Genomic DNA, 27,290 nt, shown 5'->3' on the forward strand with positions numbered 1-27,290 from the left:
GTGTGTTGATACCTCCGCTGGCTGGGGGCCCGTGGGGGACGTCCCGGAGCAGCCGCGTGTGTCTGATCATTAGCCTCAAATTCGCCGCTTGTGTGAACACTCGCTAAGTATGGCAGCCGTAGGAACATCTAGGAAAGGTTGAGTGCTTCTGGATAAGAGCAATCATGTCCCCTGGTCTCTCTCTCCCTCTCTCTCTCTCCCCCTCTCCCTCTCTCTCTCTCCCTCTCTCTCTGCGGGTCTCTCCCTCGTGTCTCTCTGCCTACAGAATACGTATGGCCACAGAGATCTGCCATCTTTGTTTCCCCCATCTTGCTAAGTCCTGAATGAGGGATCTCAGGCATTTGCAAATGTGCACGCTCACATATTAACCAACACATAATATCCCCAATCTGGTTGAGGGGTTAAAGAATTTTTTCGTTATCCCGGTCTACCGTTACACAATTCCCTTTGTGTTTCTTCCTGTGGGGTGTTGGCGCCGGTTAACAATCCCCGGACTGAGGGAAACATGACAAGAGCAACAACACCGACAAGGAGATTAATAAAGAGTTTTGAAGAAGAATTTGACGAAGCATTAACCAAAACATTGCATGGAAACGAAACTCTATCAAAAGACCCTCCATCTTTTCGCTGCTAAACCCATTTACACTAAGTCCCGCCTCCTCTCTCGCCAATAATGCTAATTTAAAGCATCTTGCAACGGGCGTTTAGTGTTTGGAACCCCTGAAGGAGGTTATTATAGCACTAAATTCCCACCATTACGACTACTTGTGGACTACTACTACCCCATTTGCTACATGAGATTGAGAAGAGTTTTGTGCACCAATAACAGCATACAGTACATAAATACTGTCGCTTTCTATCCGTTGTTGTGCTCTCCCGACTCTGTTTAACCCGCTCTTCATAACGCTGTGGCAACGAACTGCGTTCATTATCATGTTTACTCTTTCACTTGACATTTGTTCAGCCATAGTCCACATTATACCACATTCCTTCCTTATACTTTTGTGTCCTCTCATGGGGATGATGTCTGAGCTCCTCCCAGGGGCTTCCTGGTTCTTGAACAATGGCAACGTTGGAAAAAGGACCCCGGCCGACCCCGTGGTCTATCCAGAGAGCAAGCGGGGAGGGAGGCACAGTGATCGCATTAAGCAGAGAAACGTCGGAAGTCGGCATAACGGATCCCTCCCACAACGTTCAATTTATATAAACGCCAACGACGGGAAGAGCTAAAAGTAAAATGGTCTCATCGGAGAGACAGAAGACCCCCAAAATAAAAATGGATTGAAAAAGAAGGAAAAGGTGTCAGAGGCAGAGTCATGAAGAAGGATGGCGGGGAGTGTTAGAAGAAGGAAGACGATGGGAATAGCACACGGTAATGATCTTCTGGAGGAGGAGGAGGCGGAGGAGGAGGAGGAGGAGGAGGAGGAGGAGGAGGAGGAGGAGGAGGAGGAGGAGGAGGAGGAGCAGCTACGGAGAACAGTGTCAGCTGTGCTGCATGCTGGGAAAAAAAGCGAGAGCTGCCATAGAGGAACTAAAAGTGTTGACGGAGCAGCCTATACAAAGCCCTCCCATGTTCTACCTCATCGTCTATAACCTTTTCTAAACCATTAAACCCAAGAGCAGGAGAAAAAACGTAATGAAATAATGTAACGCTATTCTTCCCCTCAGAGCTTTTTAAGGAAAATAGTTGAAAAACATTAAGGGTACACCAAGTTATTCGACTCGAAAGGTACACATGGACCTGCGCCAGGGCTCTCAAGTCTCACGCATTCGGCGTGAGACACACGCAATTCAACCCATGCACACGCACTCACACGCCACACTTCGTATTTCTCACGCAGAGAAATAACCAGGATAGCGCCCACCAATTTGGGCCGCTATTTAACAGTGGAACAGGTAGGAATCAAATGGGTTTCCCGTACATAGGGTAACCAGACGTCCTCTTTTGCCACAAAATCTCACTCTGAACTCAGTTCAAAACTTGAGAGCCCTGCTGCGCTGTGTCTGAAATCGCGCACCTACGTAAGCGCACAACATTGAGTGCACTTTATTATCCCTACAGTACACTTACTTATAGGCGCAGTGCTCTCACTTCTACGATGCAAAGTCAAAACAGCCTTCGCGCACCTACCGGAAATTAGTTTGCAGTTTGACGGTTCTTCTTCTGTAGTATTTTTTTTTCAGCCTTACCATTTCCGTTAGTCGCCTGTATTAGCAACTGATTACAGAACAACAACATAAAAACATTGGTCTGATACAGCCTAAAACATTGTAGTTGTACTGAAAAAAAAAAAAAAAAAAGTGTAATTTTACTTACATTTGTAGAGCACGTCAGTCTCAAAGGCAAGATGGCAGCCGTTGAGGGTGGAAAGTGTCCATCGGTCCACACTCAAGTTTTAGATCGTTTTGAGTGCGCCACCGATGTACTTCCAGTGCACTCAAAAAAGTAATTGTAAGTATGGAAGTGCGCAATTTCAGACACAGCACTAGTTACAAACATGCTAGCAGGACTCAGTGTTCCAACAGAGTAGGTTTCAAAGGGAAAATGATGAGAAGAAAGAATTGATACATCATTCTTCATCAAGGGTTACCCATGCAGAAAGCATATTGCTCCACAAAGAAAAGGAAAACAAAGTCTTTTCCATTAATCTTTTTTTGCTGCTTATGCTAAGGAAAAGCCTGTCTATGTTAAACCGCTAATTTAAATTGTGCAGCGTGAGGAGAATTCTTTGTGGTATAAAAAGAATCAAAGCTTCATTTAGTCTCCATAATTACTCTCAAACTAATTGCTTTTGTTAAGATGGAGGGATTGGCGAATACAAAGGAGGAAACACAGATCACAGCCTCATCCTTGCTGACCAGAAAGTTGAATAACGCAGCTTTTTAAACCACAGAAACGAGCACGGCTAATTTTTCACAGAGATACAACCTATATCGCATGCAGAATACAGACGCCGGCATGGAAAATTCCAGTTGCCCTTTTCAGCACGTCATTAAACTGTGATTATTTTGCGAAAAGCTTGCCTATTCAACACACTGCCTAGAACAAAGGCCAATCTCCCCAAATCCTTTCCCAAGAGTTTTGTACACCAGGGTTAGCTAACCACTGTTTTAATATGTTGAACGATCGAAGATATTCAGCATTCAATTGATTCCGGGGGATCAAGTCAATTCATGTTGAATCAACTTGAATAAAGATAACAACTGTCTGTTGTTTTTTGAGAGGGAGAGAGCGAGAGTGCGTGTTACCATAATGGATGTCAAGGCACCTTTACTGGCTGAATAATTTGGTTTGGTCAGGGGTGGTCGGATAGCATTGTGCTAATATGAACAAAGCCCCCTGGACCAACATCATACACACAAAAGCGAAATACAAAAGCTTCTGTTGTGCCGTATCCTAGGACACATCAGTGACAGTAATTAACTTGACAAGAGTAGAGAGAGAGAGAGAGAGAGAGAGAGAGAGAGAGAGAGAGAGAGAGAGAGAGAGAGAGAGAGAGAGAGAGAGAGAGAGAGAGAGAGAGAGAGAGAGAGATGGGAGGGTTTCCAGCAGGTCAGTGTTTGGATACAGGCACACATCCAGAACAGACGTGGCAGCTCAGCAAGCACTGGCCTTCAGCCCAACATAATTAGCCGACAGAATGCCTGCCTGCCTCCCTCTCTCGCTCTCTTCCCTCTTCTTTGTGCTTATTCCGGTCTATCCGCACACAATAAAGCAAAATGAAGCACAGCGATTGTGTGTCGCTGTGTGTGTGTGTGTGTGTGTGTGTGTGTGTGTGTGTGTGTGTGTGTGTGTCCGTATCAACAGGAGCCAACATGGTCGACGTCACTTAATTGTTTCAAATTATCTCGATTCTGATCCGATGTATTTGCGTGAATTAGCCGTGAAGAAGCATACAGACAACACCCGAAAAGGTTAGCTAATAATAAACTTATATTCAGCGACATAAACAGCTATGAAGACCTGCAGACAATGAGGGCGACTTTAGCTGCAGATTCTCTCAACATAAGCCCTAGTACGGTCTAATCCCTCTTTTTAATTATTTGTATTCGGCTCACTTCCACACAACCGGTGTTGTCTAATTAACGGATCTAATTCAAAACCAAGGAAAGGTTGACAGGCAAAACCCTTTGGATGTGTTTAGCTGTCTTCTGTGTGGGTGGATGTGTGTGTTTTTTATGCATGTGGGTTCTTGGGTGTGTATCATGCGTGTGTTTATTTGTGTGTTTATTTGTGTGTGTGTGTGTGTGTGTGTGTGTGTGTGTGTGTGTGTGTGTGTGTGTGTGTGTGTGTGTGTGTGTGTGTGTGTGTGTGTGTGTGTGTGTGTGTGTGTGTGTGTGTGTGTGTGTGTGTGCATGTTTGTGTGATTATATGTGTGTGTACGTGTATTTGTGTGTGTGTGTGTTTGTGTGCATATATGTGTGTATATATGTACGTGTGTGTATGTGTGTGTGTGCGTGTGTACAAGTGTGTGATTTTGTGTGTACGTGTGTACGTGTGTGTGTGTGTGTGTGTGCAAGGCATCCCTGGTTCTGTCTGCTTGTGCCCCTAAGTGAGAGTGGGATTAAGAAAGATTGCACGGCGACAAAATCAATAACGCTGACATCTCGCTGGCCTTCTCCAAACTTCCCCCTCCCTCCCACCCTCTCTCACACTCAAACACGCGCACACACACACACACACACAAAGAGAATCCCATCATGGCGGGTATAATGGATCCCATAACTATTGTATCGCCTTTTACCCCTAACTCAGCCGCCTATGCGTACACACCAACCCGTCTTCCCCCAGATGACCCAAATCTTGTCTTCGGAGAAAGAAAAGAAAGGCGGATGGGAAAATAAAATAATTGTGCAAAACACAACAGCCAGGCCCAAGTGCTGGCTATCAAACGTAAGAATGTATGGGCTTTAAAGCAAGACAGAAGGCCTTTAGCATTGTAACCGGCCATAGGGTCACTGCTGTTTTCAAGGTGAGAGACAGCCCAAGTTTCTGAAGATAAAGCATATTGGGATAACTGTGGTAAAGGTACATTCACCCAACGGTGTGCCGAGGAGTATAAAGGAGAATATTAATGGTATGTTGGCCCGGTATCGCTCATTACAAAAAGACAACAGAAAAACACCCAAAAGCAAACCACTTACACCTACAAGGTAAGGCAAACAAAAACACCCAAGCACACAAAAACGCACACAAACAACCAAAGTTTGGTAATTTGTGTCCGGTTAGCAAACACAAACACTTAAACGTAACCTCATTCCGCAATCTCCCGCCCCAAGCCTCTATGAAGGACCAGCCTCTTTACACCTTCACTTCATGGTGTCTGTCTCCGCACATGCTGCAGCTCCGGACCAGTGGCTGTAGATACCGCATCATGAACTATTTAAAGGCTGGTCAAGGGAGAGGGAAGCTCTTCCCCTTGAATGAGTCATGGCGGCGTCATGGTTTCTATTTTATTTCAGGACTGCCTCCGTCTCCGTCCCCCAGCTGGGGTGCTGCTCTGAACCCTCCCGTGAGTCAGCTTCTCACACCGCAGCATATCAACCGCTCTATACTCACGCAAGCACACACACACACACGCACGCACGCACGCACGCACGCACGCACGCACGCACGCACGCGCGCGTGCGTGCGTGTGTGTATACTAGGGCTGTCAATCCTCCCCTCAAATCATATTCGAATTTCTAATGCTTCTTATGTTGAATATTCGAATAATATTCTAATATTTTAATTTTTTTATTTTTATTATATCATTATATATACACCGATACCATCTTATTATTAGGCCTACGTCCCGCGTCCACTAGAGGGCGCGTCAACCAAATCTGTTATGTAACATTTGCAACAAGTTTCACCAAATCAATACAAAACTTATATAAATAGGTAAGATATAACGCCAGAAATATTCAAGCAATGATGTTTAATGAAGAAGCTGATGTTCAATCATTCAAATACACACACACTGCTATTTTACGATGTTATTCTTGGCTGTTTTGACCGTGGCTCTTCCTCAGCCGCTAACTGTTCTGCGTACTCCGAGTAATGAACTGAATGGAGGTGTGCGCTAATGTTGCTCGTAGTCGAGTGGTACTTTAACGACTTACAGCATAATTTGCAAATGACGGTTTCTCTGGATGTAATCTTCCCGTTTCTCGATGGAAATCGAACAATTTTCCACACGGTGCTTTTTAAGTTTTTAGAAGTTATGCTTTCCATCTCTGTGTCTGCTCGCGCGCTGCTTCCCACCATCTTGTAAGCATACAATGCCGAACGAACGTCACGACGCACGACGTTGACTTTGATTTGCGTCCTTGCTAGGCAAAAGTTAAATGTAATTCTTGACTTGTCAATAAAATTTGATAAAAAAAAAATAAATAAATAAAAAAAAAAGTTCGAACGTTAGTTGCCGCACTCGAATGTTCTCCTTTTTTGAAAATTCGAATTATATTCGAATAGCGAAGTTCGTTTTGACAGCCCTAGTGTATACAGGTGTGAGGGTCTCTTTTGCTTTGCATATGCTTAAGTTTGAAAGACAAAAAATGCTGGGGGGCGGGGGGAGAGGAAGGGAAGACAGGAAAGAGGGGGATGGAGAGGGAGACAGAGCTCAGTGGCAGTTCCGCCCACTCCCAGGACGTGCTGGGACATGGTGTTCCGGTGGTACTGCGAACATGCCCCCCGCGCGAAGGCATAGGCACCAGGAACCCACCCCCTGAAACTCCTGCACACCACCACATGCACAGACCGTCTAATACAGGGCAGCGTGCAGTACAAGTAGTCTGTGGTGTGTGTGGGTGTGGGTGTGTGCGTGAGTGTACCTCCCTATCGCTATCTTCCACTCAGCTGCCTTAATCTTATTGGTGTACCCCGTGTCCTCTACTGTCCACCAGCCAGGGTAATGTAGTAGAGACCCAATGGATACTGAGTCTCTCTCTCTCTCTCTCTCTCTCTCTCTCTCTCTCTCTCTCTCTCTCTCTCTCTCTCTCTCTCTCTCTCTCTCTCTCTCTCTCTCTCTCTCTCTCTCTCTCTCTCTCTCTCTCTCTCTCTCTCTCTCTCTCTCTCGTCGCTCTTTCTGTCTCTCTCTCACACGTATTCACTCAGTCTCTCTCTCACTCTCTGAATGTGCGTGCGAAAGTAAATTAATCCATCACTGTAATTAGAATAGAGAGAGAGAGTGTAAGAGACAGAGAGCGAGCGATAGAGCGAGAGAGAGTGAGAGCGAGGGAACCGGAGAGAGAGAGAGGGAGGTCAAGGTTAAAGCAACACTGACAGGAGAAAAAGGGTGGCATAGAGAAATGGCGTTGTCGACTGGGCATCAATTAAAATGGCTGCCACACTGTTTGATCTATGCCTCCCAACACACACTTGGAAAAAGCGCTTTGATGCCCGCTGACCCTGTGTTCAATAAGAGGCAGTTGACCCAGGAAGTGAATTAATGGATCAAAGCACAATGCGAGGCAAACTCAAATTGTAGAAGGGCATAAGAGTGTATTGTATGGTAAAAGGTATGGTAAGAGACAACAGAGAGCAAGAGAGAGCAAGAGAGAGAAAGAGAGAGAAAGAGAGAGAGAAATTAAGAACAGTATTGATTAAAGTCTGTGTTTGTACCTAGACCTAGTCCCTGCTCCACAAATCCCCTGTGAATATTGTAAGAGGTTGTTAAAGCTCTCATTATCCAATGATTGGAAAACCGTAAATAGACTAAACTGCTAAACAAGGTTTGGCAGCAATGGATTTTTTGGGGGCGATGGGTGGGGGGGGGTTGATTGAAATGTCTGCGTTTGGCACCCAAGACATGCACCGGAAATAACAATGAAATAGCACCATAAAGAGTGAGTATTTCCAGAATGGGCCATTCAACCAGGAGGCTTCAGTAACTCAACACGTACATTGAACCTAGCCACTGATTAATAAAACACTGTTCGACAACAATATGGATGAGATGAGAATTGGGGGACTATGCATGCGCCATTAGATTGTTGCAGGCACAAGACTATTAAGTCGAACCCTTCGCTCTCCCAACAGTGTGGTGCGTCATGAACCTGCCGAGGAAGACTCCTACACATCGCACAGTCATTCCCATTGGCGGCGGCTATATGTGTGCGCTTTGTGGTCTTATTTATAGGGAAGCTAATGGTTGCGTTTGCTCTGAAACACATAGCTGGACGCTCATCAATCTATCGTTCCTGACAGCGTGTCCTTGCAGACAGGCTTCATATATCAGCTAATCATAATGGTGTGTTTCCGCTCCACGCTATATAGAAACCTGCTTCGGGCTAACACAGAGCTTGCTAGCATGCCATGCATTCACATCCAGAAGGCACTCATTATGTCAGAGCTTGAGCTGATGACGTGTATTGCTTGTACCCACATTAGATCGGTTTGCTTCATGGACATTTCTTAAATAAAATAAATAGGACTGCAGATATCTCTAGGCAAAACTCTAAGCCCACTGTTTTCTATGCTTTTGCATTCACGACCCCCTGCACAGCTCCCATCCCCATCTCCTGTTGGTAGTCTGAGGGATGTGAGGAAGGAACACGGCCTTCTGAGGAACTGGTAGGGCAAAAATCGTAGCAGGTGGTCGTCTGCAAATAACATGGGAGTTGGTGGGGGACGCAACCAAGTTCCATTCCATCTGGGTTTTGCTCCATGACGTGTCCCAGATTGAGGCTCAACCAAGAGTGGTTGTTTATAATTCCTGAGTGGGACAAACAGGCTCTGAGGATGGTGCGGTAGGGGGAGGCACGGCACGGAGAACATCAATAGCAGCTATTGATCTTTCAGATGGGACTGACAACCCAAACCATAGTTTGAGAAGCACAAAGCTGACTCCGCAAAGAAAGAGAAAATAAGAAAAAATAAATCAAGTTGAAATGAGATGACGCTGCAAAAATATAAAAGTGAGTCGAAGATAGACTCGCTTAAGATAATCAGGGCTGGTTAAGATGATCAGGGTTGGATAGGAATGATAACCGGATGTTTGTCTTCAGAACACTTAGGTCCAAATATGGAGAACTCCTAGCTGTGTCTCAGCTCAATTGACCCATAACAATGCAAACAAATACATATAATTCTGGCAAAACCTAAGTAGCTTTTGGAAAAAAGAAAATAATATACTTCGGAAAAAGTATCTTGAAAGTAACACCAAAGAGGAATCCCGCTCTTTCCAGATACAATTCCAGTTTTGGGGGTTTCAACTCTGGGTTTCTATTGTTCCTGCGGGATTGAGGAAGTTATTATCCCGCTGTTTAATGTGCACTTGTAAAACACTTTGAGACAGAAACATTGATGAATGCCTTCATCACTAAATTTCACCCATTTTCCACTACTCGTAGAACTAAATCAATGCAACTGAAAGTCCTGTAATCCTGAGGTCTTCTTCAGACATTTTGAAAAATAAGCTAATATTGTCTATAAAGTCTGAGGGAGACGACCATAGTTTGTTGTGTTTTTTTTTGACAAGGCCAAATTCCCCTGAGGGAATTGCAAAGATGCACATCACAGAACAGCCACAAATTGTCCTACTCGGCTAGATCACAATGTTTTAAAAACGGGAGAGAGTCGAGTAAACAGTCAGTCAATCCAGCCATTACCTTACATATGCTATGAAATGTATGCATCAAAATGAGAAAAACAAGGATTATGTTGATAAACAACAGTACGACAGAGCAGGGGTACAAAATGGAATACTGAGACCGCGCCGTAATAATATGGGGATGGCAACACTTCGGCAAATTGTCAGCAAAGATCCAATTTCTTAAAAATGGCCTTTAGCGTCAAGGAGATGAAAGGAAGACTGTATTCCTCACACACCAGGAACCCCCGCAAACCAATTTCCAAAAAATACAGATACATCCATGGAATATATAAACAAAAAACATTTCCCCAACCAAATCCTCTTTTCCTTTCAATGTGGGTTCTCTGTAAAATAACACTTCTAAGATTACCAACACCTTCACCCAAAGTCGTGAATCGTTTATTCAGGCAGGCTAAAATCTGAAGAAAAATTGGCAATTAACTGTCATTTTTGATGGTTGGCAAACAATGGCCAGGCACACACACACATACCCTAACACACGTCATCAAACATTGAGTGTTTTATTGCAGGAAGTGCTTGAGAGCTGCATGCGACTGTTGGCCAATAGTTGCGATGTGATGGATGGGGCTGTCAGCCCCCCCCCACCCCTCTCAAGAGACTTTATGGTGCAAGTTCACCCTGCTACCAGCCCACCCACCCCGTCCCCCCACAAGCATTTACACACACACACACACACACACACACACACACACACACACACTCTTTGAAACAGAAGGACAGAAACTGAAAGGTACGGCGTCTGAAGTAGGGAGCTGGGGACGGGAGATGAAGTCCACTCCCCAGCACTCAGTTCAGTTAGCATTGAGTTCCTTCATGAACAAATCAAGAGCTAAACCGTTTCATTTTGAATAGGGGGGAGAGAGACAGAGAGAGAGAGAGAGAGAGAGAGAGAGCGAGAGAGAGAGAGAGAGAGAGAGAGAGAGAGAGAGAGAGAGAGAGAGAGAGAGAGAGAGAGAGAGTATATACTTTGGGATTTATCTGCACATAAATGTAATGAAGATATTGTTGGCTTCCGAGTTATAAAAGCTGGCCCTAAATCTGCATCGAACCAGGCAGCATGAGGTAGGTAATCCCTTAACAACCAATCAATAGGTAATCATTATCACAGTCGCTCCCTGACTGTGATAATGCCTACATAGCAGAGTTTAACTTTTTCTTTTGGCTGCTTTGGCTTATTGTGTTATTTTTTGGCTTCCTTCCCCCAGAGTGGACCACACAGACAAGGTATCAACAAGGCAGGAAAATTATCTACAACACGTTCACCGGATCCTTGTTGGGGCCTTTGGGCCTGGGCTGAGGGTAGATATGGATTAGGAGGAGCGAACAGGCCTTTCATAAGGGAAGTGCGTCCCAACTTCTGCTCAGACGTGCTACCAAGAGGGAAAATAAGTTGTATTCACCCAGGGAACTTTTGAAGGTTGGCGATACAAGTTTTTTAGGGGGGATCACACAAAGGAACAGTCCTCACGAGAATTTGGGAAAAAGTTAGCTCAAATCAAACCGAGACAAGGAAAAGTTAAATTGGCAACTATATCAGTCAGTATAGCTGAATGGAGGGTGAGGCTGTTAGGCAACAGTTCTCTTAGAACCGATAAAGATGCTTATGCCTAATTCCTTCGTAAGGATGATGATACCCTATTATTCATAATAGTGCTTTCAAATCAACGGCAACAACAGCTTGTTTTCAGACGTCCGCAGAACCCCGTCGAGTAACAATGGCAGTGGCTGCGTCCCCTCCAGGGACCCGCTGCGGTCACAGGGAAATGGACCAAGACCAATCGAGTGGCGAAGAAAATGACACCATCAAATAGAAGCTCCCGGTTGGACTAAATAGCAGGCGGAGGACCGTCAAAGGCGCAGATTTCATTGCATTAGATAGAGAATGGTGATGAGAGGGTCGGTTAAGACAAGAAATCTATATGGATTCAAAAGGTAAATGGCCTGCATTTATAAAGCGTTTTTTTTTTTCTTAACCAGTGGCTACCCAAAGTAGATTACAATATTGCCAAACATCAACCATTCATGCACACATTCACACATCGACGGTGGCGTCAGCCATGCAAGGCTCGTCGGGAGCAGTCAGGGTTAGCTGCCTTGCTCAGGGGCACCATGAGACATAGCTAGGAGTAGCCGGCGATCGAACTAGAAACCTTGCGGTTACCAGCCAACCTGCTCTACCTCCTGAGCTACTGCCACCCCGAATGACAGCGTAATAGCAGACGCACTACGATCTCCTGGGAAAAGGCGTCTGGCCGTAGGTTTCTGTCAGGGCTAGTGCCGATAGGGGGGGGGGGGGGGGGGGGGGGGGGGGGGGGCGGGATCCCGTCTCCGGCTGCCACATCCAATCCATGTTGAGTTGTGGTTCTCCTCGGCTGGCTTCAAGTCGTCAAGGCCGTCTGTCTGTTGCCGTGCAGCTCACCGCCTCGCAAGACTGCCAACGCAGCACGAGCGCCAATCAAACGGCTTGCACGGGGCCATGCTTAAGATTGTGGGTACTTAAGGAGCAGCGATTTGGTGTGGCGATGTTGGCATTGACTGATGGGTGTGTAAGCCGGCTTGTCCATTTGTATTCACACACAAACGTACGCGCGCGCACACACACAAACACACACACACACACACACACACACAAGCAAAGACACACACGCATGCGCACACACACACAAACAATGACAACCACACACAAACACACACAAATGCAAATATGCGCACACACACACACACACATTATATATATATATATATATATATATATATATATATATAGACAGGCATATGTGTACACAGGTAAGCCACGCGTGTGTCTCCGTCAGCAAGGAGAGTGTTAGGGATCACACACACCTGACCTGCCTTCCTTGAGCTCCTCTAGCCGCCGTGTAGATCGATGGAGGAAGGCAGGTGCTGACCCTGAACCCCGGGGCCCCGTATCCCTAGCGGACCCGGGGCCCAGGCCGTCACTCAGCCGTCACTCAATACCCCGGCCAGAGGAACCGGCCGCAGTTTAAACAGAACAGCCCAGGCCTGCCACCGCTCTGATACATCCACCAGCACTGATTAAATACACACACACCTGCTCACGCAGGCACACACACACACACACACACACACACACACACACACACACACACACACACACACACACACACACACACACACACACACACACACACACACACACACACACACACACACACACACACCAGGCGCAAATCAATGACACACACACCGACACATAAACACACACACACACAAGTGCATTATATAAAATCCCTTTTTGCCAAAGATGCATAGTATCTACTGGTAGACAAGTCAGGGTAGAAACAACCTTGATGTCGGAAACACGGAGGCATGAAAGGTTTAACATGCATTCAAGGACAAGAGAACATGCATACACGAGTTATTAAGTGTGGTGGCTACACTGATCAAAATGGAGACTTGGACGTACATGTTGGTCATCTAATCAATCCTCGCTCAAATCCCTATACCACCACCCAGACTCTCATCCCATAGATCCACCATTTGATCAGATTCATCACTTGTACTAGTCGTTCCACTTCAAAAAAAAAGTTTCAACCCACTTCCACAGGGGTTGGACTTTCATTTCAAAAACGTTGCTTCAAGTCAACGATTTCCAGATCTCTACAGTACATTTTAAAAATGATAATGACTCGGTTGATGGATTCACCTACTCGTCGACTTTATTCATTTCTTTTTTAAACGGGGGGATCCTCGGGGGGGAGAGCTGTGAGAGAGAGTGAAGCCCGATGCGATTGAAATGTGAGCCGGTGACCTCAAAAGAAGAGCTAAGAAAAGTTGAAGACGCGGAAGATCAAATCCAAAACCGTGCCTTATCCCCGCACTGTGTGGCCCCTCTACACTTCGACGTGTGCGCTCAACTGTGACACACACTCTCTCTCCACCACTTGCCAACACTCCCTCTTGCCTCCTCCATTCCCCACAGCCCCCCTCCCTCTTCCACTCCCCCTTCTCCGTTCGTTTGCACATCTGAGGCATTGCTGAGCCAAATGCCGCAGGTGCATCGCCGAGGGCGCCGAATCGAAGACGGTTGCCGCGGCGACGACACGCTCAGGAGACCGAGCCGCTGAGGCCTTCAAAGGGGGGGTTCACCTGAGCAGTTCAGGATCTGGGGGGACTGGGAGCTGATGATATCATAGAATGTGCAAAGGCAGCAGATTGGGGGGGTTTGTTGAGGGGGCGGGCTTCGCTGAGGGTCTGGGATGGGATCTACTTTTAAATGTGGAAGAGACTGCAAAGAGACTCTGATATCAGGCTGCGAGGCACAATTCCAACTCTTCAGACTCATTCTCGTCCTCATCCGAAAGTGTTTTGGCTTTAGCTACTGAGCGAATGAGTAAAAAACGCCTACTTACTGAAGTGACCCGGGGCCATCGGATTCTCAACACACTCAGAGTTTCATCTTCTGGTTTATCCGTGGACTAGTTCCTTCTTTTGAACTATTGGTGGAATAGATCTGGTGTGTTACGTTTGAATGTAGATCTTATATATTACGTTCGACCCACCTGTGCTGTAGGGGGTGTATTGTTAAGTGATGGTGGGGGTGTATAATGTGTGTATAGTGTCTCTTTTCACAAGCACAAGTACTTTCTATTAATGCAACTCCTACTCCAGCCTCTACTATCACTACAACCACTTTCTGGAGCAACCCATAGCAACCTGGCATGGTGTCAGAGGTATAATCAACTGTATTATGAATGTATGGCTTTGTGTAACTAACCTACTTAATAACACACGGAGGAAACCCATATGAACTCACACCTTCTCCCTGTGTGTGTGTGTGTGTGTGTGTGTGTGTGTGTGTGTGTGTGTGTGTGTGTGTGTGTGTGTGTGTGTGTGTGTGTGTGTGTGTGTGTGTGTGTGTGTGTGTGTGTGAAGCAGTGGTAATCAAGCCCACTAATTACTTCCTGAGCAGAGAGAGAAAGGGAGGAAGGCGGAAGAGGGAGAGAGAGAGAAAGAGCGAGAGAGAGAGAGAGAGAGCAGTCAGAGAGGAGGAGCTGCCACAGATGGTGAGAGACCAACACCAAGGCCAGAATGCCCTGCCTCTTCATCAGTGCCTGTGCGTGGGTGGGAGTATGGGTGTGTGTCTGTGTGTGTGTGTCCTTGAGTTGTCGCGTGCGCGTCTGTGTGCGCTGTGCGTTTGTGTGGGAGCAAGCAGCCGAGGGAATGAGTGATTGAAAAATGACATCATTAAGATTGAGGAAGCGTGCGTCTGTGCCTTACGTCTGTGTTTGTGGAAACATGTTTGTGTGTATGAATACGTGTTTGCATTTGTATGTATGTGTGACCCAATGCCACGTCAAAAAAAGACACACCATTTGCCCGTTTCGTTCACAACACGTGAACCATCAATCGCTGAAGGAAAAAAAAAAGAATATGAACATTTCAAAACACACCGACCCCGACACCATCAACACCACTCGAACCGGCGCGTTCGAGTCCCGCACCGACGGGTACTCACCACTGGGAGGAGCCGTCGGTGCCGCTGACCTCCAGCAGGTCGTAGTCGTCCTCCAGCTGGAAGTCCGAGAAGACCAGGGCGATGGTGTCCCCCGGCTCCGCCAGCACCGTCCAGGTGCAGTCGGCGTTGTTGTTGTACTCCCCCGGGTAGCTGGGGCTGGTGATCACCCCGCTCTGGCCCCGCAGCGTGCCCCCGCACCCGTCGTCCGCTGGGGGTCGGGGTGTGGGGGTGGTGGGGGAAGAGGGGGCAGAGGGTTGGACGTCAGTGGAAGTTATGCAACCCATTGATTGGCTGAAGGGATTTGCATAGCATAGAGCAGGAGGAGCTGAATACACACTTTTTTGTTTAGATTGACGTTTTGTGTTGAATTAACAGGTGCTGTTTTGACGTATTGATACGTATGGCGACAGAAGGATGTACAGTGCCAGTGTATATTTTGATTTGTTTTTAATTTTATAGTACACAAATGATTTATTTTTTATTTATTATGTTTATTTTTTTTTTTTTTTCCACAATGTCTTGTTTTTTTAAACGATTTATGATGACTATATGCTCTGTAAGGTGACCTTGGGTGTCTTGAAAGGCGCCTCTAAATTAAATGTATTAATATTATTATTATTATTATTTCATGGCATAAATGATTTATCGTGTATAATATCAATGGAAGTGTCCTCTAAGATGCAAAACTAAACAAATAAGCACAGGTAAAGTCACAACCCAACTGGTCCCCTTTCTCTGTCTAAAGTAAACTCACAAAGGGAATTCAGAAACAAGTTGTCCTTACCATTTGTTAATTGGTATGCTTTAAGGAAATACAGTACAATGCATCTCCATAAGCATCAGAGCACAATATAGACCTTATTGATTGAATAATATCGTAATTTCAAAATGTTTGACAGGCAAAATGAAAAAGGGAATGGCAGTTTGGCAGTGTAGCTGACTCATGTCCGGTTTATTGCTTATTATAAGATAAAATATATGTAACCTAAAAGCTAACACAAGCTAAAACCAATGACTGGGTAGAAATAGTAATATAAACAAAAAAACGTACTGCCTGAAGTTACCCGTTTACCAAGTTTGACAAAGTTGTATTCAGCTGCATTGGACACGGCTTGGGGAAACAAATTGGTTAATATTGATTTTTGCATACTGACTAGCCTGGGAACCAGACGAATCTGAAACCTCATGTTTTGCGCAATTGGGAATTGGTCTTGTGATGTCAAGACTGCCTGTAGACCATCCTGATCACTTGACTGCACATTTTGTTCCTCTACACGGACCAGCCTGGACCTCTAGCGGCCCACATCGATTTCCAGAAATAACAATGTAATAGGGGCCAATCAGGGGCTGTGTCTTGGTTAATGACGTCATCTGGCCAATCAGGCCAATCTGCTACGTAGTCGATGACGAAAAATACAGCCGGCAGCCGTAAAAAAATTTATGGTGTCTCCCTAAGCAACAAGCAGCAATGTTTACATTAGTAGAGTAAGCACAGCCATAAGGGCAGTATTTGCAAAAATAGACTTAAAAACAACTATTTACCAAGAACAAGAGAACAGTATGCAGCAGTAGAATATCTCTGTGGATAATACGTTCCCGTCAACCTTCGTTATCCCGGGTATCAATTACCAAGTAACAATTATCAGGGAACTAATTCAAACCCGCACATATGGGATTAGACTCAGTTGGGTGTTCATATACTTAATAATTATTTTTTTATTAATTGTACAGGGAATGTGAAGTTATGACAGACCGGGGCCATCTTGTGAGACAGAATCAACAGACCAAGAGAGAAGGTCAACCTCTAGACATGGCGCGTTCACCATATCGTTCAAAGCGGCTTGACGTCGACCTCACATAACCTATTTAGTAGTGCACGTATTTCCGGTTTTCCGGCACAAACAAAAATGGAGGCTTTTTGGTCGGTGCTTTCTTTGCCATGGGGGCAAAATCAGAGGCAGCAAAGAGTAAATAGAGAGAGAGAGAGAGAGAGAGAGCTAGAGAGAGGCAAGACTAGCGAGAGAGAAAGAGAGAGAGAGAGAGAGAAGAAGGTACCCCTGGTACGGCTTTTAAGAAACGTCCTCAGGTCTTCTTTCCTTCCCAGTATAAATAGGGAGGCTGGGTATTGCAAGGCGTGATGCAACTTAATGCAACATGGCTGAGGAGGAGCAAGGCGAGGGGGGGTGGGTGGGGGATGCTGATGGGGGGGGTGAGGACGATTGCGTTGAGTGGGATGTGTGTGAATAGCGATAAACTCAGATGAGACGTTAAGCGCTTTCAACTGTTCCTCCTCCCCCTCCTCTCTTCTCCTTCTCTGTCTTCTGGTGGTCCCCGAGACAAGGTGGGCTTGCGGGGGGATTGATGTTAATTACCGCCCTCCCCTTGGATCATTACAGGCCCTGGATGTTGCTCCAGAACGGCGGCGGAGGAGTAGTTGTCTCGCGCACGTGATGACCGTACACAAAGCCCCATCGGAGAACAGATGTGACCTTTAAGTTAGCTGGAAATCGGGTCATGAACCGGAATAATTATGTTTAGGTTAATTAACGCTGCGAGTGTGTGTGTGTGTGTGTGTGTGTGTGTGTGTGTGTGTGTGTGTGTGTGTGTGTGTGTGTGTGTGTGTGTGTGTGTGTGTGTGTCTGTGTCTGTGTCGGTGTAGGTATGCATATGTTTGTGTATGTATAGGTGTTTTTGTGTCTGCATGCATGCGAGTGTGTGTCTGCGAGTGTGTGTCTGCATATGATTGTGTGTGTGTGTGCATGAGTGAATGTAGGTGTGTGAGTGTGTGTGTGTCAGAGTGTATGCGTCTGTCTGTGCGTGTATATATGCGTGTTTGAGTCCACGTATGTGTGAGTGTATGCGTGTGTGCGTGTACGTGTGTGTATGTCTGGTTGTGTGTGCATGCACATGTGTGTGTGTGTGTCAGTGTGCATGTGTGCGGACCGCCATCAGCGAGTCCCTCCGTGCTGAATACAGTGTGTATGCCATTAACTGACAGGTGCTGGAGTCGGGGGTACGGGACAGTGACGTGGCAGGCGACCCTATAGGCCCGCCCACCGAGGGGAACACGGGAAGCTGTGCGGCTGAGGCGCGTGTCTACCACCCAGGGCGGAGGCACACCGCTCAGCATGACTAGTGGCTAGCCCTGCTGTAGGGAGGGCCGGCGGCGGTGGTGGTGGTGGTGGTGGGGTGGTGTTCAGCAGGGGAAGAGGTGGTGGTGGTGGTGGTGGGAGGTGACAGGTGGGTGAGGGGAGGTCGGGTGTGATAGAGGGGGCGGGGGTTAGCCCACAGGCAGCAGGGGACCTGTCAATCATCCGGACCTAGCTGTCACAGGTAAGAGTACAGAAAAAGGAGCGAAAGCGTTGGACAGGAACGAAAACCGGGAGGGGGGAGGGGGGTGAGGGGGAGACGGGAGGGAGCGGAGGAGCAACTTGAACTGCAGGGGGGCGGAAAGGGAAGAGAGGGAGGGACGTTGCAGAACGTGGGGGAGGCGACAAAAAGGAGAGGAGGAGGGAGAGATGATGGGGGATGACAGATGACACGCGGGGATTGAGGGGCATGGAGGTAGAAAAGAGGTCTGGACAATAAGGGGGGGGGGGGGGGGGGAAGAGAGAGAGAGCGAGAGAGCGAGAGAGGGAGAGAGAGATGTGAAGGTGGAGTGGATTGATATTCCTCACCAGGCCTCTGCTTTCGCACTCAAACCAACGTCCATGTTTTCTTTCCGTCTTTCCCCTGCCTCCCTCCCCTGTCTCCTCAAGCGACCGGCCAAAGCGTTCTGGAGCAATCGCCACCTGACCAAATCCACCGACCACCTCCACCCCTCCACCCTAGTAGGTAACACCGTGCATGGTAATGGATGGGGATCATGCTCTCTCCCTCTCTCTCCCCCCCTCTCTCTCTCTCTCCCTCCCCCTCTCTCGCCCCCTCTCTCTCTCTCTCTTCCCCTCCCTCCTTCCCTCCCTCCCTTTCTGCCCCCTGGCCGGATGCAGATGTCGCTTTGCCTCCAATGCATCAACAAAGGCTGTCAGAGAGAATGTCACGCTGGCTCTGTGCCATGTAGGGACGCTTGCATAGGCCTCATCATGCGTGGATGTATGGATCAGGCACACACACAAACACACATTGACGCACACACACGCAAATGCGTGTGAACGCAGGCACGCACGCACAGATGAAACCCATTGGTGTTTACAAACAAGAATAGCAATTTTCTCTATGATCCACGTCCAAAATCGGACCGAGCAGACAAGCAATGGGAGCACATTTAGGTGTAAACTTAAATAGACTAAAGAGATTCTAATAACGTGTGCCACTCTGGGGGTGTAATCGCGTTGACATTTGAAGTAATATAGCACGTTGTGTGTTAGATGAGCTCAGACAGGTGTGCACAGTCCCTTTAATCTCCTATGGCAAGACCTCAATGAGCCACTGTGGAAAATGGCCAGTTTCTAAAAACAGCGATAGCATGTGTGATTTAGCCTTAGCATGTTGTTTCTGCTGAAAATGCACTAGGTAGGCCAGGCACACGCGTAATCGTGTTGAATTTGGCCTTGCTCTCCTCTCACCCAGAGAACAGACAGTAAAGTACTCTGTGGTGGCCCAGTTGGCGAGAAGCTCCTTTGATTATTGGCTAAAAATGGAAAGATTAGTTGACCAAATGTGTGGTCACGCGTCACATCCATCCAGGCATGCAATTCGTGAACACACAAGTGTGTGCATGCTCATACAGTATTCATGTGTGTGTGTGTGATTGTTTAGAAGTGTCAGTGACTGAGCATGTGTGTGCGTATCCGTCTGTGTTTTGTGTGAATAGAAACTAGAAAATTGTTTGCAGAATGGTCTGTATTTGCATGTGTGTTTGTGTGTTTGTGTGTGCACGCTTGGTTGTATTCATTTGTTTGTGTGTGCGTGCGTGCATTGATGTGTGCGTATGAATGTGTGTGTGGGTGCATCGATATGTGTGTGGATGCGTGCATCCGTGTGTGTGTGTGTGTGTGTGTGTGTGTGTGTGTGTGTGTGTGTGTGTGTGTGTGTGTGTGGGTGCGTGTGTGTGTGTGTGTGTGTGTGTGTGTGTGTGTGTGTGTGTGTGGGTGCATGTTTATTTGAGTTTGGTTGTGTGTATTTAACTCTGTGGATGTGTGTGTGTAGAAGTGTGCCTGCCTCCAGTGTGTGTGGGTGTGTATATTTATTTGTGGGACTATGGGCTGGGGCCATTCTGGCATGGGGTGCCCGCCATGTGTGTTCCTATGTGGGCTTCCTGACTCCCAGCCCGGGGTACAGATGGCCCAGCATCACAGCGCTCCACTCGGCAGCCACATTGACACAAACGGCCACATGGATACAAGAAGGCCCTGGTGGTAGCCAATGGAGGGACACACGCACATAAATCTATACACGCGCCCACACTAACACACACGCACACTCTCACACAAGCGCGTGGGCTCACACACAAAAACACTCAAGTGCACACACACATACAAACAATCAAGTGCAAGCCGCACACAGGCACACACACACACACATACACACACACATAAACCCACAAGTGCACGCACACACACACACACACATATAAACCCACAAGTGCACACACACACATATAAACCCACAAGTGCACACACACACACATATAAACCCACAAGTTTGCACACACACACACACACACACACACACACACACACACACACACACACACACACACACACACACACACACACACACACACACACACACACACACACACACACACACACACACACACACAAAAGCCCAAACATACACGCCTATTACACACAGTCTAGCGCAGAAATCAGAAATCACACGTCCCTGCATATTAAAGGGAAGGCTTGTGCAAATGATTAATATCCCAACCGTGTGGTCGCCTCTAAAATGAGCAGCAATCTAATCAAGATGTGAGTGCATGTACCAACAGCGATCCTATTGCCAATGGTCAATTATTATGACCAACCAAACTGTTTTGGGTAAGATAAACAGAGTGGTGCAGGTGAGCCTCACCACAGGGGGGTCCTCGTTCACTGTGAGCGGGGGACGGAGGGTGTGGGAGGACAGCCCCCTGCCCGACCCATTAAACTCGAGGTCTCGTCAAATCTATTGGAAGCCGGCCTCTTTATCCCAGCTTTGATTTTTTATTCAATTCTGTTATCACGATACCACATTCAACACCATGGCTGAGCGTTTTAATAAAAGCCCAGACATGGATTATTCATAAATCCAGCGCCACACTTTTGGAATTCATCTGTGTCATTAGGGTTGGCAGACTCTTCTTGGTGTCACATCACTATTAAGAGTAATTACAGACTAAAAGGCATTCTAAGTGGGCTGCTGATGTCTGACTGCACACTTCAGAGACACTGATACGTCCAGCCCCAGCCCTGGACCAAGGAGCAGGATAAAAACGTCTGTGCCTCTCTAATGGTCATGCTTGTCTTTATCTTTTTTATCTTAGCTTTATCTTGTGCACGCCTTTGTCTCCTCCAGGCTGGACTACTGCAACGCACTCCTCATCAGGATCCCCAGCAGGAGCATCCAGCGGCTGCAGTACATCCAGAATTGTGCTGCCAGGATCCTGGTGGGGGTGCGGCAGTACCACCACATCACACCCATCCTCAAATCCCTCCACTGGCTTCCTGTCCAGTACAGGATTCAATTCAAGGTTTCCCTTCTGTCCCACCAGTGCCTCCATGGCCATGCCCCCCTGTACCTCAAAGATCTCATCTCCCCCCATTCCTCCTCACGCCATCTCCGCTCTGGACAGGCCAACTTCCTCCAGCTTCCGAGGAGAAGGCTCCGAACTATGGGCGAACGCGCCTTCTGCTAAGCTGCACCCTGTCTGTGATATGCTCTCCCTGACCGTCTAAGGGCCCCACAGACTGTGGATTATTTTAAAAAAGGCCTGAAAACCCATCTATTTAGAAAAGCCTTTGGCTAAACTGTTATTTTAAATGTTCAAATGTTTTTTTTTCGGTTTTTCTTTTTCTTTTTAATCTGGTTTTAAAGTCTTTTATGTTGTTTTTATCCTTTTACATGTGCATAGTAGCACTTTGAGGTCATTGAGTTGATGTAAAGTGCATTATAAATAAAATGTATTATTATTATGTCACGGATACTAACACCCTGTACCGACAGTGAAATATTGTTTCACCTTCTTCTGACAAATGTACTTAGGATAAAAGCGTCTGCTAAATCCCCTAAATGTAAATCTATATGTGATGGTTATGCATGTCATTGTGTTTATTTGTTTTGTATCCTTCTGCATATTTTTGTGTTGTCTTGCAGTAATTTGGCATCTTGTAGTGGAACGTCCACGTATACATGTATATAATTGTTTTGCACTCCTTTGGATCACGGGCAGAACATTCGTGGCGTAAACAATTCCCCCAGCTGGAACTTCAGAACGGTGACCACCTACGGACTGATGTGCTAACATCAACATCAATACCATGCATGCAATCATTCGTCAGAAAGCTATAGCGACCCTAAGGCGCTGCTCAACAGTGTTGTGACTCTGAGCTGTGCTAGTGTTCTACCTCTGCAGTACGGCAGGGGGAAGTCCCAGGCGGCGGTTCCGGCGGAGGTGGCCAGGCAGGACAGCGTGGTGTGGCCCTCCAGCACGTAGCCCTGGCTGCAGCTGTAGCGGATCTTGTCCCCGATGTTGAAGGTGGTGCCCTGTTGGAGGCCGTTGAGCAGCACCCCGGGGTTCCCACACGTGTAGCTGGGCAGGGCTGGGCGGTAGAGAGAGGCAGAGAGACAGAGGGAGAGAGAGGGAGAGAGGAAGAGAGGAACAAAGGTTAATTAATGAGGAACGCTATGGTCCGTACAAGATGACCTCCAACTTTGCTCTTCGAGGTTGAGGCAATAGGTGTGTGTTTGGGTTTGTGTGTGCTTGTGTGTGTGTATGTGTGCGGACGGCCGTGTATTGGTGTGTGTGTGTGCGTGTGTGTGTGTGTGTGTGTGTGTGTGTGTGCGGATGGCTGTGTGTTGGTACGTCTGTGTTCGTACGCGGAAGGCAGTGTGTGCGTGTGTGTGTGCGGACTGCAGTTTGTTGGTGTGCGTGTGCGGACTGCAGTTTGTTGGTGTGTGTGTGTGGACAGCAGCGTGTGTGTGTGTGTTTGTGTGTGTGCAGACGGCAGTGTAATGGTGTGTGTGTGTGTGTGTGTGTGTGTGTGTGTGTGTGTGTGTGCGCATGGCACTGTTTGTGTGTGTGTGTGTGTGTGTGTGGACTGCAGCGTGTTGGTGTGTGTGTGTGTGTGTGTGTGTGTGTGTGTGTAAACATAACGAATGCAGATGAATATCCAAGTCTGCTTGATGTGTAAAGTTAAGAGCAGACCTTAACAATGTGCTTCAAACACGAAGAAGAGCCGCTATTCAGACGTTTTGCTAATGGTTTCATCAGTATGATGAAACCGTTGTTTGTTTGTTTGAAACGTTCCTCATCACCACAAGCAGCTAGCGCCTGCTTAAGACTGATATTGTGCGTTTACGTGCCAGACAGCCAGAGTGATCTAAGCTGTAAAACATCGCCGGGATAAGTCGCTTGTAAAACCCAACCAATAAACAGAAAAATAAAGCGCCAGAAACACCACCTAAATAATCCCGTCCATTTATTTCCCTTCCACTCCTCCCGATCCCCATCCTTCATAAATAACCATCTGTGTTCCGAGGACAAAAACAAGAGCGCTCGTGTGGGAGATGAAAGGGTGGGCCCTCGAGGGAGCACGGGGAGAGCGAGCGTGCACGTATGCTGGCGGGCGGGGTCACGGCGCCCCCTCGCTACGACCGTCACCGCCGTGCGCTCACACGCCGCACAGGGCGCTGGCACGGCAACATCGTGGACTTTGGATGGATCCCTCGCATCACCATGGGGGGGGGGGGGGGGACCGGGCTGAACAACTCTGGAGGAAGAAGACTCATGCAGACACACATACAAACACACACACGGAGTAGCTCCTAAAGACCTCATGTGGCACAGTTTGGCCACCTCTCTCTCTCTCTCTCTCTCCCTCACTCCCTCTCTCTCCCTCTCCCTCTCTCTCCCTCTCTCTACTATTACCACCAGCTCAGCCTTCCTCTTTATCTCTCTCTCTCTTTCTGTAAATCTCCCTCTATCTATTGATTTCACTCTCTCTCTCTCACTCATAAAGAAACCAGTAGAGGGTACATCTCCCACATGCGGCCATATATTTGTGCAGGTTAATGTAGCCATGGCCTAACGATTAAAAAATAAACTGTTTACTTGTGTACCATATCAAAAACTACACTTAGATAACTTCAATTTACAGCATTCCAACAGTCCCATAGCACTCCAGCTCGCAAACTTGGACCGGAGCCCAGAACTTGGGACACGCAAATCTGACAGACCCAAATCTCTAGTAACTATTTAGACTTATAGACGACTTGGCCACACAGCACTGTTGCAACACTACGCTACAGACTTATCCGAAATAGACAATAAATCCCTTTTTCCTTTGTATAGCCGTACACCTGCTCCCACCACAGTGAGGCTTATCCAGGAGAAAATCCACTCCAACAGTGATTTCGGGAAAACGAGTCGGTGAACAAATTCGATGTAACACAATTTCCAAGCGCCCCGATGTAGATGTACACAACAAAGGCAGCCGTGACAAGCCCCCCGGTGTGTCTCGCCAGCTGATGGACTCTCTCTTTAGGCTCCACTGTGCAGCAGCCTCTATTTTGACCCACCGGAGGATCAACAAGCTCACATCGCCCTACCTGGGCAGCCGCTGTTAGCATTAGCATAAACACAAGGGCATCCCATCTATTAGCATATTAGCTATTGCTACCACTGCTGCCGAGATGCAAGGGAAGCCCCAGATGGTAAGACATGGCTATGCTATGCTAATGCGGGGGTCTAACTCTGGCATATGTTTGCAATGGATTACAGAGTAAAAGAAATGTGACATTGGATCGGCTAATTGGCGCTTGACAGAAGAGAATAATGAGGTCTTTGAGGGATGGAGTGGAACAAAGGGATGAGGTCGAGAAGAAAAAGGGTTTTCGGCGAGATTGAAAGACGTCGGGGATTCCGCTGGGATGAGAGAGAAAGCGGGAAAATGGAGATGTATGATTATAGACGGATGGATGTGAGAAGGACCATTTCAGGAATAGTAAGAGGGCAAGACAGTATATTTATTGATATATATATTCATATATATGACAGAGCGAGAGAGAGCGAGAGAGAGAGAATGAGAGAGAGACGATTGGGATGACAGATTTCATTACATTAGTACTGATTGAGTGTAGAGCACTGTGTGTGTGTGCGTTTGTGCGTTTGTGCTTGCGTGTGTTTCCCTTCATATCATAAAAACGCGGCGGCATGCATGTGCGGGTTTATACGACACACACTCTCATCACATCCCCCATTTGTGGTTATTAGTTTGGGCTAGTGAATTCGGTCTAATAGCGCCATTAGCGGAGCCATGCTCCACGTGGGAGGCCAATGCCTTGGCACTCGAGGGCCAGCTAGCATGTAGCACTTCAACCGGAAGCGGCGAAACACTCGGGATTCTCTGCATTCGCTCATCAACAAATGATGCCACCCCTCCCCTGCCCCAATCCGTCACAGGCTGCAGAAGACACTTTGGGTAGTAATTGAAAATTATTCCAAATGATCTGCTGGTGTACGTGTCTGGAATTAACAGGCGTTTTTTTTTTATGTTGTCGCCTATATATAATGTTTATAAGAGAGAGCGAGGGAGTTGGAGAGGAAGAGCGAGAGAACCTTATCTATATCAAATAATTCAGGAAGCCTATGGCTTGTGAAGGAGGCATTCTATCGCTTTCTTTAGATTGCACTTATAAAGTCATATATATATACTGTATACAAAGTAATTAACCTCAATCCACTCCATTTACCCCTGTGATCGAAATCTTAGAAAGAGGTATATATCCAAAGAGGAACAGAGAGCAAGACAGAGACGGAGATAAACAGAGAGAAAGAGAGTGCGAGGTAAGGAGAACAACCAGAACAAACAAACGTGAAGGCTTTGTCGCAGATTTAGAGCAATACAGAGAGAAACTGTTTTGTATGTTTGCGAGGTGCATTACTCCCCCTTACGTTCCTTCCCCATACCTCTTCTCATAAATCAACATTATCCTGCAAATGATTCCGCAATTTCGCCTACTTTAGAGCCATTAAAGCACAGCCTAGCTGGTGGGTAATGGCTTCCTGGAGATCCTCTTCCTCAACCAGGGGAAAAAATAGAGGGAGGAGGAAGAGGAGGAGGAGGAGGAGGAGGAGGAGGAAGAGGTGGAGGAGGGGGAGGAAGAGGAGGAGGAGGGGAGGAAGAGGTGGAGGAGGAGGAGGAAGAGGAGGAGGGAGCCTACGCAAGATGTTGAGGTACCACAATCACCTTGTTTCACAATCGCCTTGCTACCAACCCCACCTTCCCCCAACTCCACCCCCACTCCATGAGTCCCTGGGGGGGCTCTTGTGGTGGCAGGTCCATAAGTCATGGGGGCCCCTGGTTCATCTCATGGGCCGGGGTGCTTAAAGCACTTCCAGTGCAGAAGCCGGCAAAGGGCTCCGCCTCGTACATCAACGGCACCACCCCCATCCCCCGCCCCCCACCCCCACCCTATCCCGCCCTTACCCCGCCTGCGCTGCTGCTGCGCCCAGAACATGCTAGCTGACTGCAGGGGCGGGGCGAAACGGATAGACGCACACACGCACACGCACGCGCACACCTGCACACGCACCCACACAGTCACACACACATTGGGGATGCCAGAGGGAACTGAGGGGCAAGGCAAGGCAAGGCAAGGCAACTTTATTTATATAGCACTTTTCATACACAAGGCAGACTCAAAGTGCTTCACATATAAACATTGTTATACATTAAAAAAGAAAAGAAAACATATGCAAAGAAATTAGTAAAATAGAAAGTTAAAAAGGAGTAAGTAAAATTGAAAGTGAGTTAAAAAGGCATTTTAGTAAAATAAAGCTAAAGTATTTAAGATTTAGCAGAAAGCCAAAGCAAACATAAAAGTCTTCAATCTTGTTTTGAAGGTGCTCAGAGTTGGGGCAAGTCTTAAATCTTCAGGGAGTTTATTCCAGCTATTTGTTGCATAGTAACTAAATCCTGCTTTCCCATGTTTCGTGTTTACTCGGGGGATAATTAACAGATTGGTCTCAGAAGATCTTAGTGTTCTAGAAG

The 27,290-nt window shown here is 47.1% G+C and overlaps 1 protein-coding gene across 1 annotated transcript in view; it reads right to left on the reverse strand.

Moving 5' to 3' along the window:
* Positions 1-27,290, reverse strand: part of csmd2 (CUB and Sushi multiple domains 2) — a 279,455-nt gene that overhangs the window by 208,993 nt on the left and 43,172 nt on the right. Inside the window, exons 4-5 of the mRNA XM_056582350.1 lie at positions 22,644-22,838; positions 15,097-15,304 (exon numbers count right to left, since the gene is read on the reverse strand). Of these exons, the coding sequence (XP_056438325.1) occupies positions 15,097-15,304; positions 22,644-22,838 (403 nt within the window). The remainder of the gene's footprint in view (positions 1-15,096; positions 15,305-22,643; positions 22,839-27,290) is intronic.

Source organism: Gadus chalcogrammus, chromosome 22 (genome assembly GCF_026213295.1).
Source record: "Gadus chalcogrammus isolate NIFS_2021 chromosome 22, NIFS_Gcha_1.0, whole genome shotgun sequence".
NCBI classification, from domain to species: Eukaryota; Metazoa; Chordata; class Actinopteri; order Gadiformes; family Gadidae; genus Gadus; species Gadus chalcogrammus.